Source organism: Cryptomeria japonica, chromosome 11, assembly GCF_030272615.1.
Source record: "Cryptomeria japonica chromosome 11, Sugi_1.0, whole genome shotgun sequence".
NCBI classification, from domain to species: Eukaryota; Viridiplantae; Streptophyta; class Pinopsida; order Cupressales; family Cupressaceae; genus Cryptomeria; species Cryptomeria japonica.
Genome location: NC_081415.1, coordinates 420,870,846 through 420,890,864, shown reverse-complemented (window position 1 = coordinate 420,890,864; position 20,019 = coordinate 420,870,846). Strand labels below are relative to the sequence as shown.

At 34.9% G+C, this 20,019-nt stretch overlaps 1 protein-coding gene across 2 annotated transcripts in view; it reads left to right on the top strand.

The window, feature by feature from the left end:
- The window catches only part of LOC131073625 (protein RETARDED ROOT GROWTH, mitochondrial), a 53,530-nt gene that overhangs the window by 3,778 nt on the left and 29,733 nt on the right, over positions 1-20,019 (top strand). Inside the window, exon 3 of one of the 2 annotated variants that reach the window (XM_058010112.2) lies at positions 16,303-16,465. In XM_058010112.2, coding sequence (XP_057866095.1) covers positions 16,303-16,465 — 163 coding nt within the window. Of the gene's footprint in view, positions 1-16,299; positions 16,466-20,019 lie in introns of both variants that reach the window. The other variant, XM_058010113.2, reaches the window with a different exon arrangement.

The window sequence follows — 20,019 nt, the reverse complement described above, 5'->3', positions numbered from 1 at the left end:
CTCAATGTATTAGGTGTAGAAGCTGAAAATATCATTGCATTCTTGTTTCCTATGTTGTCTACCCTGTTTGAAAGCAAAATTGCTTGTTGTGGCATTTTGTCTGTTGTAATGCTGTATTTAGATGCAGGAAGGAATGGAGGAATGTCTCAGCTATTTTTAATGATGATGGACCTGTTTCAAAATAGATTCACCCCAGAAAAATCATTTGAAACCTTAAGCAATGAAATTGAGTGATTGGGAGTTAAATACTGACAAACAACAGTAAATTGTGTAACGGGCATAAGTTAAGTGGCAAAGATGCCAAGGTCCTGTGATCAGAAATCTCTTGCCAACAAACACTTTGAAATCCTGTGCTTATGACAATTTTAAATAGCCAAAGACATTAAATTGTGTGATTGGGAAAAGGTGGATGGCAGAGTTGAGGAAATAGCACAATAGAGTCATTCATGTTGACAACCAAGGTGAAATTCATGTGATCAAAGGAATCTTGGTGAGGAATGCATTTTCAAATGGTTAGGCCATTCATGATTACAATCAATGGTTGTTGACAACCAAGGTGAAATTCATGTGATCAAAGGAATCTTGGTGAGGAATGCATTTTCAAATGTTTAGGCCATTCATGACTACAATCAATGGCAAAGTTGCGTGATCAGCAGGTATGAGATGGTAGGTACCTCAAAAGTTGCATGCCAATCTTAGTTTGAACTGTTGAGGACCACAAAATTGCACAATCAGGGTTTATGCAGCAGTGAGCAGCAGAAAACTGCATCGATTCATCATACATGTTGGCTGTTAATATAAAATCGCACCCAGGGTTTCTGTCTTTCTAATGCAGATTTGATGTTCTAACTGCTGGATTTTTTAAGTGTGGATAACAATTTTGTAAATGAATTTCTGATTTTAGTTTTCAAATTTGAGGGTTCCAAATTAGACAGTTGTCATATCTTTGCTGAAAAATTTAACCACAGTTTTCAACTTTGACAGAGCCCAAAGTAACGGTAGTTACAGTTTGCCGCTCTTAACAAACAGCTAAGGTTTCCCACAATTTTCATGGGGTTTAACTTTTGTCTCACAAAGGTTTTTGATCATTAATGAAGGATCTAATATTTAAAACTTCAAATTTTCTTTGCTTTCATGGAGGAGATCAGATTCAAGTATCCATGTCACCAGGATTGGATTGGTGAGGTCTCATGGTCAGTTTTAGAGCAATCGGCTCTTTCAGAATCACAGTATCCATTCATGTGTAGAATTGCTCTTTTAGCAATGGCTATTTCTGGCCAAGCGTAGTTTTGGTCATGCTCTATTTTTGGCCTAGAGTGGAGAGCCTATTTTAAGCTGCTTTATTTTATTATTTTGTTTCAGAGTAGTTTTACTTTTAAGTATCTTTCTCTGCTGTTTTTCTATGTCTTTTAGAATTTGCTTTAAAACTTTGATTTTTGGGAGAAATAATTATTATTCTAAATCCCTAAAATCAGGCATTCTTTTGTCATGTCCCCTTTTCAAAAATAAAAATTACTATTTATATTAGGCCAGTTTGTCCAGAATTAGTAAGTCAAGTCATGTGAACAATTTGGGAAAAAATGTTCTGAATGGAGAAGTTATTAGTCTTCTTGAGCTCAAATGAAGAAGTTGGATAAAATGTCAATTTCTATTCAAGTGGTGGAAGTGGAGATGCATTTTTGGAAAGGCGGTTACAACTTTTGAAATGCAAGATTCCCTCCTCTTTGGCATGGGGATTTTGGCGCCCAAAAGTGCTTTTTGAATATTGTGCCTTTTATAGTGATTTCGATTTGTTTTGGATTCATTCTATCTTATGATTTTAATAGAGTTTTTTTGTTCTTCTTCAGAGGCTAAGAAACCATCGAAGGAGTGATCTTCCAGGCTGATAAACCAGGGTGATAGAGGCTTGCAGGCAGTGTGTTTACAAGTCTCCAGTGGCAATCACATCCAGGGGTTGCTGTTGTGCTTCAAAGAGACTTTATGTGTGTTGTTTTGATAGGGGTTGTAGTAAATAGTGTGTTGTAGTTTCTTAGTTCATTTCCAAATTTGTATTGCTGGTAATAACAGCATTTATTGATGTTCTTGGCTGTGTTAGACATTTATTTCATGCATCTTTCTATTGTGGGAAGTGTGAGGAGTTTGGAGAGTATTTTGGATTTTGTAGTGGATTTGTGAAGCTTTGAGCTCCATTTCTGGGGTCTATTTTGTAATGCCTCATGACAGATTTGTAGATTGTCACAAACATATATTTGCATGCTCTGTAGGATCTTTTTCTAATGTTCATAAGGGTTTTTAGTGTTTATAAGTTCATTGGTGCAATTTTCGGCATACCCAATTTCACCGTTTGGTTGCAAATCGTAAATTTGAGCTGGGTTATTAGAATTTTGTAAATCTGATATAAAATTACAGCAAGGGTTATTACAGTGTTATCAAAGCCATGATCTTGCTTGCTTGAGGCTTTAACAATATTTATGTAGTTGAGTGAAAGGGGAAAGAGATATTTACAGAGGGAGAAAAATAAAAGGCTAACTGAAAACCCTCTCTCAGGAGAAAGTGACGGGTATAACCAAAAGAAGAAGGAGATGGCTGATGCTAAGGAGATGCACAAGAAATTCCTTGAAGAGTTACAAAAGAGCCAAAAGCAAACCGCTAATAGTCTTGCTGAAACAAGAGAAGTGATGAGGTTATTGGTAGAAAAACTTCAAAATCCAGTATCTACTAAGGAAAGAGGGAGCTCTTCAGAAGTTCAGCAAAGTACCTCTCCTCTGAAAAATGCAAAGCCTATATTCATACTTGAAGGTAACTCAGCTACAACCAACCCACCACCCAATCCAATGGAAGAATTAGCAAGAGAGTTGGCTACAATGAGAGTATCTTATGACAATCAAGATGAAGGATTTAAGAATGTAGTGCCCTACAATGACCATGTTACTCAAATGCAAGGAATGATGAATCTGAGGGGATATAGACTTCAACAAGATCAGCATGGAGGAGAACTTAAGAGCAAAATAAATAAACTTTCATCTCCAACTTTTGATGGTTCAGACAAGATTTCAGCTAGGGCTTGGTTACAAAAGTTGCAGACTTATTTCACACTTTGTCCCATGAAGGAGCTGGACGCTATACAATATGCAACCTTACACTTGGAAGGAATTGCTTATGATTGGTGGTACTGTAGCATAGGAAATCGGAATTAATGTAGCATAGGAAATCGGAAATCATCACAAGCAAGATAAACATACTAATCATTAGCTCAATCACGAAAGCTCATTGCAATGATCTATCCTAAACAACACTCAATAGAGACATGAAACAAAAGCATTCAAAACTAGAATTTAAGCAAACCAAAGGTGTGATTTGAATGCTCCTTCATGCGGCTCCATTGTTCTTCTTTCCTCTTCAAATGGTTTGGTTGTGGATCTCACCTACAAGTGCACACACATAATTGAAAGCAAGTAGACAAGATTTTTGATCAAGAGTACTCGAAATATGATTGACTAGAAATTCGATAGTCTGATTACCAATTCGCTTTGATTGATGAAGATCATCCAATTTATAGAAGAATTGGAGAGATGACAAGATTAGCATGATTCAATTCAAATGGAAATTGCAAATCAATTATGTCAATTATGACAAATTATGACAAATTATGCACTTTCTATGCAAAATTTGTTGATTGATAATTTATGACAAATTATGACAACTTCTATGTCAAAATTGATTGATTGTCAATTATGACAAATTTATGACAAATTGACATGTCATTTCCATGAATTTAGGAGAGAAATAGGAGGAAATTGAAATTAGGAATTAGAAAATTAGGAAATTAGAGAATTAAGAATTTAGGAATTAAGAAATTGATGAAAATTAGAAATTAGGTAAATTAATTAATAATTTGTCATTTATTAATTAATTCACAAAAAGAGGAATAATTAGCCAATTAAATGAACATTTAATTGTAATGAGAAGACTTAGGATAAATAAATAATTTATTAATCCTAAAGGAGGAAATAACAAACCAGGTTAAATGATTAAATCACGAAACCCTAGAAGACGAATTAGCAATGCGAGAATGACAATTAGGTCTTGACAAAGGATAATTGATATCGATTCGATCATGATTTTGGATTGATAAATGATTTGATTAATAAATGATTGAAATTGGTTGACAAATTGACCAATATTGATAAAGAGACCAAATTGATATGCGCCAATTGACATGATTGAAGAGGACAAGGATCAATGACGAATCGATCGTAAAACGACGAGATTGACAAGTTGATAAGAGATTGACAAGATTGACCAAAATCATGACTGAAAATTGTCATCAACAAGACCAAATTTGAGAGCGAGACGAATGAAGAATGTAGAAGAAAGACTCGATGCTCGCAAATGATAAAAACCAAGTGCATGACATAGGAGAAATGTTAATGCGACGCAAAAACCTAAAATGAGGCAATGCGCAAATGTTAAAGTATGATCCCGCAAGCGTTGACCATTTTTAGGTGTCTACATTTTGCCCCTCTTTGAGACAATGCGATTTTAAGCGTTGTTTCAAAGAACAGTAATGAAAATGCCCCAGACGATAATAATGACATATGCATGCCCCCTTGAGGAATTGGCCGGAAACATGCAGAAAAGAGGCCAATTGATCGATAATAATGACAGAACATGATAGGAGCAAACAGACTAACAAGACTGATGGAAGAAATGTTAGTAAGCAGAAATTAGATAGAGGACAGGTAGAGATGAAGAAAAACTTGCTTTCAGTAATGCACTTTGTAGGTGAGAACCTTTATTTTAATGTAGCAAAATGGATGCGTAGCATCATGGCATTGAAGGCCAGAGCTGAAATGCAACCCTTTTTGCAAAAGACAGACACATCACAGACAAACAACAATCACAAAAAAAAGAAAGGGACCATGAACCCTCCCGGTTACTCTAAATCACTCAGTGACATCATCGAGCAACATAGGAATATGATCGAAGCCAAAGATAAATCAGTAAAAAGATAAGATGCACAAATTCCAACAAATCAAACAAACATCTTGATCTTCAGGTGTTTACAGGTACCATTCTACTCAAGGGCACAGTCAGGTAACTACCTTTGATGATTTCAGTCAAAGATTGTTGGATAGGTTTGAGATTAAGGATGAAGAGGAGTATTTCAAAGAATTGGCTGGGTTGAAACAAACGGGTTCCATTAATGAGTATGTAGAAAATTTCCAGAAGATTGCAGTGATGGTACGAGATATGTCTGAAAAGAGGATTGTGTACCTCTTCCTAGAAGGTTTTGAAGAGCCTGTTAAAGGTTTGGTTAAGGCTTTTTCATCGTCTACTCTCTAGGAAGCAATTAAAAGAAGCTTGCAACTTGAGGTATCCATGCCCAAGAAAAAAATGGTGCAACAACCTAAACCATCCACTACTTGGCAACAAAAGGGAGTCTTTCAAAATAAGGTTCTTTCTTTTCCTTCACCAAAGAGTACTCCAAAGGCAAATATCCCAAACACAATCCCTAAGAAGATGGATGAGGTAACAAGAACTGAGCTTCGTTGGAAGGGGCTTTGCTTCACTTGTAAAGAGCCGTGGGTTCAGGGCCATAGATGTTTGGGCAAGGGACGCGTGCATTATATTGAAATTGTTCCAGAATCAGATTCAGATGAGAATGAGGACTTTTAGGATACCTGTGAGAAAGTAGGGGAAGAGGAAGACAAAGAAATCAGCAAAGGAGTCACTATAGCAGCCTTATCTAGAGCCCCTGGATACCATCCATTCAGAGTCAGAGGAGTTATAGTAGGCCAAAGGACAACTATTCTCATTGATAGTGGTGCAACCCATAACTTTATAGATGAGGGTTATGTGCTTAAAAGAGGGTTGAAGACAAAAGAGTTCCTAGGTTTCAATGTCACCGTTGCAGATGGTTTCACTATGCCATGCAACTGAATTGTCCGACAACTCAAAATAACATTAGGTAACTATGAGCTATGTGATGATTTTTATGTTGTAGGCATTGCAGACATTGACGTTGTATTAGGTGTGCAATGGCTGCATTCTATTGGAGGTTATTACACCAACCATCAAACCATGGAGTTTAAGTTTCAGTCCAATGGCAAAGAGATTCTGCTTAAGGGTCTATCAAATGGGGCACCAAGAGAGGTTTCAGCAAAAAGGATGGAGAGGATTTTTCAAAGGGGACAAGTAGCATGGGCAGCAACAATTTTAGTTCACACCTCTATCTCTTCAAGAAAGAAAGGTAAACACCATTTTGAGATTCAAATTTCAATCCATTCTTGATAAGCATAGTGTTGTTTTCAATGATTAACCTCCAGGTTTACCTCTCGATAGGGGATTCGATCATTTAATTGAATTAGAACAGGGTGCCAAACCTGTTATCACAACACCATACCGTCACCCTAAGAGTTACAAGGAGGAGATAGAGAAGGCTATCAAAGAACTTCTTGACATGGGTCTCATAAGACCAAGTTCTAGCCCATTTGCTTCATCTGTAGTATTGGTGAAAAAGAAGGATGGCACAATGAGGATGTGCATAGATTAAAGGGCACTCAATAAGAGGACAATCAAAAATAGATACCCCATTTTGAGGATAGATGAACTCATTGATGAATTGCACGGGGCAAAATCTTTTTCAAAGATTGATCTAAGGTCAGGCTACCACCAGATTCGCATGAGGAAAGAGGATGTGGAGAAGACAGATTTCCGCTACCACTATGGGCATTTTGAATTCCTTGTTATGCCATTTGGTCTCACAAATGCACCAACAACCTCCTAGTCATGCATGAATAAGGTATTCAGTAGACAGCTCAGGAAATTTGTTTTAGTGTTCTTTGAGGATATCTTGATTTATAGTAAAACTTGGAAAGAACACCTTGAGCATATAGATACAGTTTTGGGCATTTTAGAGCAACAATCCTTCTATGCTAAGCTATCAAAATGTGAGTTTGGGATGACTGAAATTTTATGTTTGGGACATGTCATAAATTCACTAGGAGTGCAGGTTGACCAAGAAAAGATTCAAGCAATACTAGATTGGCCACCCCAATCAATCTTACTCGGTTAAGAGGGTTCTTCGGTTTGTGTAGCTATTATAGGAGGTTTGTTAAGGGTTTCTCTCAACTTGCTGCCCCCTTGACGGATTTGACTAAGGAGCCTTTGCATGGACAAAAGAAGCCCAAAAGACGTTTGATAAACTCAAGGAGGTAATGTGCTCATGTTCGATGCTTGCAATTCCCGACTTCTCCCTTCCGTTTGTTGTGGAATGTGATGCTTCTAGAGAAGGGATTGGGGTTGTTCTATCCCAAAAGGGACACCCAATAGCTTTTGAAAGTAGAAAGCTAAACAAATTGGAGAAGGGATACACTATCTATGACAAAGAGATGCTAGTCATAATGCATGCACTTGGTAAATTAAGGCAATATTTGGTATGTGGTAAGTTTATGGTTAAGACCAATCATAATAGTTTAAAATTCTTTTTGAGTCAAAGGGATTTGAATGATCGTCAACAAAAGTGGGTAAGTAAGTTGCAAGCATATGATTTTGAAATTGAGTATGTTAAAGGGAAAAACAACATAGTTGCTGATGCACTTTCCAAAAAATGCACATTATGCACACTTTCCACTATTGCTGCTGAATGGAAAATTTCTAAAATTTCAGAATATGTCAAAGATTCCTTTACTTCTGAAATTTTGGATGGGAAGGTGGATGACAACAGATACACCATTAATGATGGGCTGGTTTATTACAAAGGAAGGATGCTCTTGGTTCCAAGATCGAAAGTTAAATAAAAGATACCGAGGGCTTTCTATGATACTCCCTTGGCTGGTCATTAGGGGTATTACAAAACATATAGGCAGGTCCGAGAGAGATTCTCTTGGAAGGGCATGAAAATGATGTACTCCAGCACATTAGGGAATGTACGGTTTGCTAGCAGAATAAGAGTGAGCAGATTTTTCCGTCAGGATTGCTACAACCACTTCCCATTCCCGAGCATAAGTGGGAGAGAATCTCGATGGATTTCATTACAGGTTTACCCAAAGCTCAAGGTAAAGATTGCTTGTTTCTGGTGGTTGACAGATTAACAAAATATGCCCATTTCATTCCTATCACATCTGAATTTAAGGTATCCCAAGTAGCTGTAATGTCCCTCTTAACTGAGTAAGATTGATTTGGGGTGGCAAGATCATAGCTCTGATACCACTGTATTGTCCCTACTAGTTAGAGATTACTGTCCTGCAAAACAAATTGTTAGAATACAACATATGAATATATATAAACCATTTTTAATTTGCAATCTATCTTTAATACTTAATTAACATAATCATAATTTTCATCTAATAAAAAGGATACGAATGCCATACGAAAGTATGTCCTTAGGCAGCCGTGAAGCTCGCCCTCTTGGTTCCAAGCCCTCCAGGAAATCGAAGATGAGTTCGAATCCTGTCTTGGGTGTAACCTCTTACACCCAAGCCATCCAAGGAAGACCCTTGTCTATTCCTTGCCTTGGGTGATGCCTCCATCATCCAAGTCCTTAGAGGGGACCGGCCAGATCCGTCTCTTCTTGGTTGGGTTTATACAACCAAGCCATACATATGCATATCAGTTTTCAGTATATATACTGCCCTAGGGATTATCATAATCCCTCCATTAGACTAAGGGAGTTTCCTCCCTACAGCCTCCATCATGTAATCACATTTATATTACATTTTTATAATTTATTACTATTTTCCATTCCATAAGTCATATGCCTAATCTTAACACGTATTCCCCTAACATATATTCAACAAAATATCTATTATCTCGAAATTCATATTTGTTTATTAAGGTATATTCCTAACTATTCATTGAGATGTATTTATTAACATCTAAGACCCATTCATTAACATATGAATAAAATGTTCATTACTTATATTCGTCAACATATGTATTACCATATTCATTATTGATGTTCGTCAATATACGTATAAAAAAATATTTATTATTAATATTCATTAATATATATATAAATATTCATTACTTATATTCATTAACATTTATATATTCTGTGACATCCTTACCTGTCCGTAGCCCGCAGCAGTAGTTTCAAACCTCTTTCTCTGTCTACGCAGTAGTCCTCCTTATACCATGCTCTGCCTCTACATCCTTTTAATTACTATTATTGATCCTACATACATACACATATCCTGCATACATATATGTATTGCATATATATATATATATATATATATATATATATATATACCGCATACATACATATATATATTTAAGTTCAGGTAGTATTACACTATATGTTTTACTACAGAATAGTTCTTTATAAGATATTAGTTGACTAATCAACCTTTGTATATACACATATAAAAATCAGATTATATTCCCTATAATATAAATTACTATCATTACCCATTTACTAAGTCACTAATCATTATTCCACTTAGTAACTGTAGTGGCAGTGGTCTGCCACTGTAGGTGGGTTAAGTATGAGTGCCTTACGAATTATAGACTATATTAGACTATATTAGTATTATCCTTAAATATTACCATTAAATCCTCCATAACAAATATTATATATTAAGCACGTCCATGCATACCACCAAGAACAAAGATGTTACTGCCTGTAACTCTATAACAGTTCTGATTTGATCTGATCGATATTGCCAGATTATTAATATCTCCTATCTTCTCTCCTAATCCCCTCATATACATATATAAATAATGAATAACTCATAATTATTACTATCACCATATGACTAAATTAATATAGACAATTCAGGATTGTATACTTTATTTCCCACAATTACATCATACCTGTGTTAGATGTCTTACAAGTACCTGGCCTGAATGTTTATACCCAGATATGATTCTTCAGTGATCTTTCTTAGTGATCACCCCTTGTATATCCTTCAGCATTCCTTACCTCCCGATTCCTTATTTTCCCGTTTTATGTGGTCATTGATACTTGGTCAAATGCTCTACTAGCGTCCTTCCATAAAATTCCTCTCCCCCCTTCCTTCTGTTCCTTAATGCATTTATATATTTATGCTTTTGCTTGAAGAGAGATATCTCCTTACAATGAAGGCAACCCCTTCCCAAAAGACACAACTCTTCTTAAATCATGATTGCTGTCCCCCCGTTGTAATGCTTAATCACTGCCTTTTGTAATGGTTTAATCATTGTGTATTAATTTCTTTACATAGTCTCTGTCTTAGGAGTCTTTATAATCTTTATGTATTAAGATATAATACAAGCTTTCCCTATGGTCATCAACACACCAACTCTATGATTTTCTTTTATTCTCCGTCTGGCTTTAGTCGATACTAACAAAGTAATATGTGACTGAAAGTTTTCAAGGAAAGATCCATACGCTACCTTAGCAGGCATATGCCTCCATATATGTAACGCTGCGTACTTAGAATTAACTGATGATATCTTATAATAAAATTGTTTCATTTAATTAATCTCTTTTGTTTTTTACTTACCGCTACATCATTATTGATATGTATGTGTTAAACTGATCTTTCTAACAATTAGTAATTGTTGATCCTTATATGGAATATTGACCTAGAACGCTGACTTATTATCTAACCATTCATTAGGAACGTTTGATAATAATAAATGGTTCTGTTTATTACTGATTGACTTAACCAATCAGTAACTATTATTAGTTTTACATATTAAATTAAATAAATAATTAATCAACTACTATATCAATTATAATAAATAAATAATCAACTATCAAAACATCACCCAATCAATTGATAGAGAGGTATGATAGATTGTAATATTGGTTTATAATTTTTGTAATATAATATTAGTTTAAATATTTCAATAATATTTAATAATTTTAAATAATCATTCATTGGTAATTATTATATTAATAAATAATAATAATTTCTACATTTAGGGTCTCTCTCTCCATATATATATAACGATCAAGGAGGGGACATGACAGTAGCAGAATTGTTTTTCAAGGAGATCTTTAGATTGCATGGTTTGCCACGGAGCATTGTTAGTGATAGAGATAGTAGGTTTCTTAGCTCTTTTTGGAAGGAGCTTTTCCACTTGACAGGTACAAAACTCACTCCTAGCACCAGTTACCACCGTCAAATAGATGGGCAAACAAAGATAGTCAACAAGTGGATAGATGGATACCTGAGGAACTATGCTTCAAATCAGCAAGGTGCTTGGGTCAAATGGTTGCACCTAGGGGAGTATTGCTACAATACTTCGCATCATGTATCTATCGGTATGTCTCCATTTCGAGCTCTCTATGGCTATGATGCAATCTCTTTTGTTGACTTGTTGTTTCCAGATAGTAGAGTTCCTGCAGCCAGTGATTTTGTCCAACAATGTCAAGATATCTTGAGGGCCCTTAAGGATAACTTACACCGTGTTTAGAATCAACAGAAAATGTATGCAGATAGGAAGAGGACAAAAAGGGTTTTCGAAGTGGGAGACTTGGTATTTGTTAGGTTGCAGCCATATAAGCAAAGTACCTTGAAGAAGAGTGGGGCAAAAAAGTTGAAGCCCAAATTTTATGGACCTTATAAGATCATCAGGAGGATAGGTGAGGTAGCTTATGAATTGGAGCTTCCACCAAACAGCAAAATACATAATGTTTTCCATGTTTCTTGTCTTAAGAAGGTTGTGGCAACAAGTAGTAGTTTCATCAGATCTACCACCCTTTAGATGACGAAAGGAAATTGATTTTGTTTCCAGAAGAGGTGCTAGAGATAAAGGAAGAGAAGCTAAGAAACAAAGTCATAATAGAGCTTTTGGTCAAATGGAAAGGTTTGCCCATTGAAGATGCAACTTGGGAAAGCCCAGAGATTCTTGACCATGCAAATCTCCATTGCTTGAGGACAAGCAATCTTTGGGAGGGAGGACTTGTCATGTCCCCTTTCCAAAAATAAAACTTACTATTTATAGTAGATGAGTTTGTCTAGAATTAGTAAGTCAAGTCCTGCGAACAATTTGGGAAATAATGTTCTAAATGGAGAATCTCAAATTAGCAGTTATTAGTCTTCTTGAGCTCAAATGAAGAAGTTGGATAAAATGGCAATTTCTATTCAAGTGGTGGAAGTGGAGACTCATTTTTGGAATGGCGGTTACAACTTTTGAAATGCAAGATTCCCTCCTCTTTGGCATGGGGATTTTGGTGCCCAAAAGTGCTTTTTGAATATTGTGCCTTTTATAGTGATTTTGACTTGTTTTGGATTCAGAGTTTTTTGGTTCTTTTTCAAAGGCTGAGAAACCATCGAAGGAGTGATCTTCCAGGCTGATAAACCAGGGGGATAGAGGCTTGCAGGCAGTGTGTTTACAAGTCTCCAGTGGCAATCACATCCAAGGGTTGCTGTTGTGCTTCAAAGAGACTTTATGTGTGTTGTTTTGACAGGGGTTGTAGTAAATAGTGTGTTGTAGTTTCTTAGTTTATTTCCAGATTTGTATTGCTGGTAATAACAGCATATATTGATGTTCTTGGCTGTGTTAGACATTTATTTCATGCATCTTTCTATTGTGGGAAGTGTGAGGAGTTTGGAGAGTATTTTGGATTTTGTAGTAGATTTGTGAAGCTTTGAGCTCCATTTCTGGGGTCTATTTTGTAATGCCTCATGGCAGATTTGTAGACTGTCACAAACATATATTTGCATGCTGTTGTAATGCCAAAATTTCTGTAGAATCTTCTTCTTATGTTTTATAAGGGTTTTTAAGTGTTTATAAGTTCATTGGTGCAATTTTTCGGCATACCCAATTTCACCGTTTGGTTGCAAATCGTAAATCTGAGTTGGGTCATTAGAACCTATAAATAAGTGTTTTGCACACGAGATGGTTAATAATGGTTGAAGTTATGCTTATGCTGTAAAAATTGCAAGTCAAGTAAAAAAATTGAATTTCATTTGTGTCTAGTGTTGTTGGATTGTGTTATTGAATTAAAAGTGAAGAACAATGTTAGGCTTTGTATTAATACTGTGTTTCATTTTAGCAATAACTTTGTTCGCATCTAAGTTATTCAGTTTCTGAAATTTTACATTGTGGATGCGTGTTAGAAGTGGTTAATTTATCCTTTTGGTGTGTATGTCGACTTGCTGGTCTCTGATTTCAATCTGTAAGAAAGCATATGCTAATTTTAGTTGTTGTTTTATCTAGTTGTAAGTATTTTAGAACATAAAACCTTGTTTAGAAAAGAACCTTTCATGTGCTGTGCTCATTTTTGAGATAACAACAATAGGTTGAAATTTCATTTCAGTTATTTCTTTTTTTGCAATTCCCTTTAAAGAGAAAAGTGTATAGTGTTGGTAACTGCCTATTTTAGTTCATTACTTAGAATCTAGGCTAATTTAACTTTCTAGGGAGCTTACCTGCAGAATTTGAAGAGAGGTTTATACTCACATTCTATTCCATTTTGTGTTGTCTCGGGAGAGACAAATTAAAATGCTGACAGTTCCATTGGTTGGATTTACATATATTATTTTTAGATGTCATTTCTTTCTTTGTTAGTGCAATTTGAGCTTGAAAAGGGGCTAAAAATAAAGTCTTTAAATGCTCCCCTTATGATTTTCTTAGGGTCTAAGTTGTGTTTTCAAGTTCTTTTTGGAGCCTAGCATTTTCAACTTGCAGCTTATTCTAAGAAGTTCAACTCTCAGAAAGCTGTTCTTGCTTTTAATTAAATCTTTTCTCTCACAGTTTCACCTTTTTTTGTAACTGAAGAAGACCTTTCTTTGTCATGTTTGCTTAAAAATGTGATCAGATAGGAGCAGAACAAAAAACTGAAATCTACTTTGCTGCCAAGTAATTCTTCAATACTGTCCTGGGAAAAATCCCCAATTTTGATCATCATACCAACAACTGAGAATGCCTGGCTTGGATAATAAGTGAGAAAGCCCACTATGATTAGATGAGTTCTGCCGCAGTTTGTATAATGGCTGTTTGATGCACAACCTCAAAGATTTATTATGCCAAACACCATAAAATAATTATCTCTGATTTTGTTCTCAAATTGAGTATTTGTAATTTGACTCTGAAAAAGACTTTACAGACGTTCTCTTTTATCATTTCGCTGCTATAGATCTTTATAATAATCACATTGCATGAAGTAAATGATTTCTGAAGAAGTGTAATCTAGTTGTATTTTCAGAAGTCTATCTTCAGAACATATTTTCTTGCCGGACTGAACAATTTTCTGATATTGAATGTGGTTAAGAATATTCTGAAATCTGAACTCTATATAAATGTTGTCTGCAAATTAGTACCTCAAATCTGAAACAGTACATAATTTATGATGTTTTCAGAGTGACTTGAAACAAAATTCTAATCCTTTAGACCTGAAAAATGAAGATTCCAAATGTACAACAGACTTCTTAGGGAAATTTCTGTTTTAAGAAACAAATTTTGAATACAAACTCATAACAGCCACTTCAGTCTGACTCTGAACATCATTCAGAGCTTCAGATAAAAGTAAAATAATTTTCAGCTGGAGTGGAAGACAAATCTCCTAACTTTATTTTATTTATAATACAATGTAACAATAGTATATTTATCCTGAAAAAATGTCTTCTATATGTTGGACACTTTTCGATTTGAAATTCTATGGTCATATGCCTCTTCTCCAGGGTTTGCATATCTTCTCTAGGACCAGCAGCAGTTCTCGACAACTTCATTTTTACTGAAATAACATCTCTTGAAATTGAGAATGTCTTCTAGACATTTGACTTTTCTTTGGACTACATTGATGAAGCCATATGCAACTATTCTGCAGTGTTTGTGGTTCATCTCTTAGGCCTGCAACAATGCCATTCCAGATGTTTAGCTATCTGGTTCTAACACAATCACAAAGCCATGTACACCTGTGCTCCAGGGTTTGGGGGTCTTGTCTAGGACCTACGGTAGTTCTCTTCTGGATGTTAAGGATTCCCAGCATTTAGATGAAGCACTTTAAAAGGCTTTGATTGACATAAAACCTGTGCTCCAGGGTTTGCAGGTCTTGTCTAGGACCTACGGTAGTTCTCTTCTGGATGTTAAGGATTCCTAGCATGTAGATGAAGCACTTTAAAAGGCTTTGATTGACATAATAATGTCAACAGATTGCTATTTCATAAGTGTTGAAACAAGGGTTTTGAGTTCTTACAATCTTTTTTAATTTTAGTAAACTTTCAGTGCATCTAAATAACCTCTAAATTTTATGGAGCCTCTATTGATATTTAGATATTTCTAAAACCTAATTCAGCACTTTAGAGGCTCCATTAAATTGGTAGAGACCAACATTTTTGACCTTGTGTCTTTGACCAACGAATCTTGCCTTGATGTCTGGACCTTAATGTTACACCGCAGGCACACGGGAATGTGTATTCCTTTGCTACCTTGTAGATTCTATAATCTTTATGGTAATCTGTAGAAAATAATATTGTGAGATAAACACACATGTAGAATAGTCACAAGGTTTATTGCGAGATAACCTATAAGGGAAAGATCCTCTTTAAAAACAGTTATTGTTAGAATTACTTCATTTACATAACGTTGTTTTTGCTTGACATCTGTCATTTTAATTAACATTGACTTAATGTTGGAGCGCAGAATTTTCTACTCCAATAAGCTTGACATGGATAAGCAGCACAACCGTATTTGATTTTGACATAATGTTCTTAGGACAAAAGTGTTGTGACTTGAGGTTATGTAGATCTGGTATAGATTCCATGCTATTTTTATTAAATAATAACGAAGCCTACTTACAGACTTATTTATTATCTAAGGACCCTGGATAAGGTATACTTAATCTTTTTTGTATTTTGTTTATGGAATATATACTGGATTTGTGTTATAGTAGAAGCAAGTGTTATTCTAGGGTGAAAGTTAACACACATTTCAGTATATACTATATATATATTATAGGTCCTGTGCAAGGCTTCATTTGTAAATATCTTGATTTTGGACATAGAAGGTTCCTTTTAAGGATTTTATTGTGTTGAAGCACTTGATTCATATATTAGTTATTTACTTTTATCTTAAAAAAAAATATTACAATGCTACAATTTTCATGGAGAATGGATGTTTGCTGCTGCTATGCTATCTTTCTATCTTAATAATGTAGGCTAATCATGGTGCATGACTTCATTATTATATTTGACCAAATTCTGTAGAAAATTTGTAACTTGAAATATTTTTATTGTATGAAACTTCTTGAAATGATTTAGAATATATCATAATTAGCTTCATTTTGGAATAAAAAGATATATTTATAAACTCTGTTAACACCAATAAATAATTAAATTGCTTTGCAAAATTGGAGTACAGCAGGGCTTAGAATCTAGGAATGAATCTTGGAGCAACCATCGCCACATGGTAGTCTTCCAATATGGCTCTGTTGTACTATTCAACTTTGCAGAGCAGGAAGAAGAAGGATATCTACAAATTGTGAGAAAATATGCTTCTGAATTGCTTACCGAGACAAGAAAAGATGGTATGCACAAACTAACCCGCTTTTCTCAAGAAGATATCCATGTGTCCTTTTTTCTTGGTTACCCTATTTTGAGCTGGCATTGTTTGTAGCATCACATATATTTATGCACTATTATGAGGAATAGACATAAACAGTGACTGCTAATTTTCTTGTGATGTACATGAGAAATAGGTGATGTGATTTCATACATTTTTAATGACTTTAGTGCAATTCTCTGGTCTTTTATTAGCTTTGACACCGCCTTTGAATTATGGAGAAGTGCCTAGTGGTCTGTGAGTTCCACTTTCTATGAGATTTGCAAATCACCCAGTTTCTGAAACAACATGGTAGTGTCCATTTCGGATCTGGAAGTTCATCACATAGGGAGTTTGATGTATTTTCGAAGCCCTAATCTCAAAGTATCAATTGCTATTATCAACATTATTCAGTGGTATCATAATGAGTCAAGACTTGATTTTGTATATGGTGTTTAAAGCAACATTATCTGAAAATTTATATTTTTGGACATAAAATCGTATAGTGTTGCTCTTTTGTTTCATCTGCAAGATATGCGGGCTTCTTGTGCCTGTAATATTTTTGAACTTTTGTAGTCTTGAAGTTGTACAACAATGCCAATGAGTTGAATGTTATAGGCTTCCTTCTTTTGTATGGCAATGCATAGATTTATATCTTTCTTAGAGGTTGTGTTGGTCATGAAATCTGTTCTATATAGATAGGTACAAACTCAACAATGGTGTGTAGAAGAAGAAAGGGATGATTGAAAGAAATTTATGTGGGTAAGTCCTAGATCCCTGTGTTCTGAAGCAGTATATAAAAAATGTCAACATATTGGATTGCTTAGAGCTGGTAAATTGGTAATAGCTATGAGTGACAACATATAGAATTCTGTTTATCCTAAAAGGTGCATTTTGGGAAATAAGTTTTGGTTTTCCGGAAGTGGACAAAATTCAGTTTTTGTGTCAAGGCAATTGATGGATTCCACAATTTGTGTAAACTATCCTTTGAGATTTGTTTTTTGATTTTGGATCAAATCCTTGTAGATAGTTGTATCCTCCTTAGATCTTCCTAGTCCTTTTTCCTCTTAATTATACAATGCAAGGTTGACGGAGCAAGGATGGACCTCTTGGGTACCTTATCACATTTGACTGACTTGTGTTGCAATTCAAATTAGAGCTTATACAAAATCCAGAAAGCTGATTTATAAAACATTTGAAATTAGAGTGAGGTCCTTCTACAAATATTTGAAGGGTCATCATAACATACCCATAAAGCCTGTTCAAAATAAACAAACAGAGACATGTTAAATCTATCTTGAAGCACCATAACTGCGAGACTTTTTGAAAAAATGCATCCTTGTTATGTCAAAAGTGGAGCATGAAATTATGATCAAAATCAATTATTTTTTATTGTAATTTCATCCTCCATGGACCCTTTCAAGCTCAAACGCGAAGTCATACACCATGTCATAATACAATCCATTTTTTTTTTGGCAATGCTTAGCAGTTTAAGCTTGGATGCCATTTTTTAATGATCCTATTATGTGTATCATCAGTGGGGTCACTACAAAGCTACAATTGGTACACTTCCATGCTCTGATACCATTTTCTGATCACACTGAGTTTTTTAATGAGAATGGGGAATCAAAACATGTCATGACAATTGCAGCCTAAAAGAAAATTAAAAAATGTGCATAGTAGTAGTTTCTTGTTTCATCAAACTAATGGGAATGAGTTCCAATTCATTACTGAAAAAGTATATCAAATCAAATAATGCAAAGAATAAACAAGGAGATGTAGACACATAAGATGGATAATTTCATGTCTCAGATAAATAAATTATTAAAATGTAGTAACTAACATATATCATTTATTTTAAGTACATCTTGATCATACATTGTATTAAAAAAAAGACACTTATTCTTCAGTGAATGCCAAATCATAGACTTGGTAATGAATCCTGTTTCACAACAATGCAATAATAGACCTCAGTACTGGAAAAACAAAAAAATCTATTTGAGTTTAATGAGAGTCACCTAGCAAGCTATACAGGGAGAAGAAAAATAACAAGGCTGCAAACAAAATGCTATCTGTTCGAGAAAAAGTGATGAGCATTAAATGAATGTAAAACAAATATGGAAGGAGCACAATCAAGGATGAAATAATATAAAGACCAAATATAATATTTCATAATCATTTTTAATTGGGAACAACACTCAATAATTCTCTATCCTCTAGGAGAAGCACCATTTTCTTTTGTAGACCATTTATATACCTAGAAAGTAAATGAGGTAACTTAAGAATCAAAATACCATTTGATTGATAAGGATCTGGAAGTGTTTAATTTCATCAGAGTGTGAAGATGTCCAAAAATGATCGGTAGCAGAAATCACATGGTTTTGTCCACAGGACGAAACTGTCGTTTGTGACGGGACAGTTATGAAACAAAATTGCTGTATTGAATTTGAAATTGTTGCAGCAAAAGTGGAACCGCTGTGGTGGAAGCAATATCACTGCCTGATGACAACTGACGGTTTCATCATGATAAAAAGAATTTAAAATTGAAGCAAACAATCTGACTCTTCCACTATTCACTCCTGGGCACCTGCTAGTGCATGTGGGAGATAGTTGTGAGAAGGTTGGGTTACATCAATGAAGGTTTGTGTGAGGTTCAGGAGAAATTCAGCTGATTGTAGTCATTTGGAGCTTGACAGTGAACATAGGAGCAATGTCCAGTTGTATGTACTCTTTGTGCTTGTTCTTGGTTAACTTGAAGTAGACTTGCAATTGCTGCTACCAAGCTAGTTTGTGCCTTTTGGAGGTTTTTCAGGATAAAACTATGAGTATTTTTGGCGATTTTTTATTCATTTTAACTCTTAATTCTCGCTTTTTTGAACAACATTCATTTCTTTTAGTACTGTCTTTGTGCAAGCAAGTAGAACAATAGTTTATTTTGTGTTCATGTAATTTCTACACTTTGAATTCAAGAAATAATGTATCAGATCAGATTTCTAATCTTTGGAAGCTGTGAAAAATAGTTGCATGACAATCACTAGATCTTTGAAAGTTAAAGAGCTGCTTCCTTGCAATCTGGAAATTAATTCCTGCAAGTGGAATTAAGAAGTAAGAATGAAAGATTTGAATGTACAAGTGCCTGCCTTGGAAGGCTAAATGGAAAGAGTGATGAAGAATTGAACTTGCATAAGCCAACAACAAAAACATATGAAACAACAACAAGATCAAATGGTCCATTAACAATTTTCTGTCAATTCATTGACAAGGGTTCTGGCCTAAAAGTTTGGCATTGAAGATAATGAGGAAAATGATTTTGATATTGAGAAGTTCTTCAAGGTAGAGGCCACCAGAAGGCAAGAATTTTGAAACTAGTCAAATTTCATTTAAGGTTGAGATAAATTAAAATCAAATCTTTTGATAGGCAAGTAAATGCGGAATTCTTAAATTCTTAGATTAAGCAAGTGGAGGTTTATATTAATGTGCATAATGTAGATTGGACACTTTTGTTTTGGCAAGTCTCAAAATGTCTGGTCATGTGCGTAT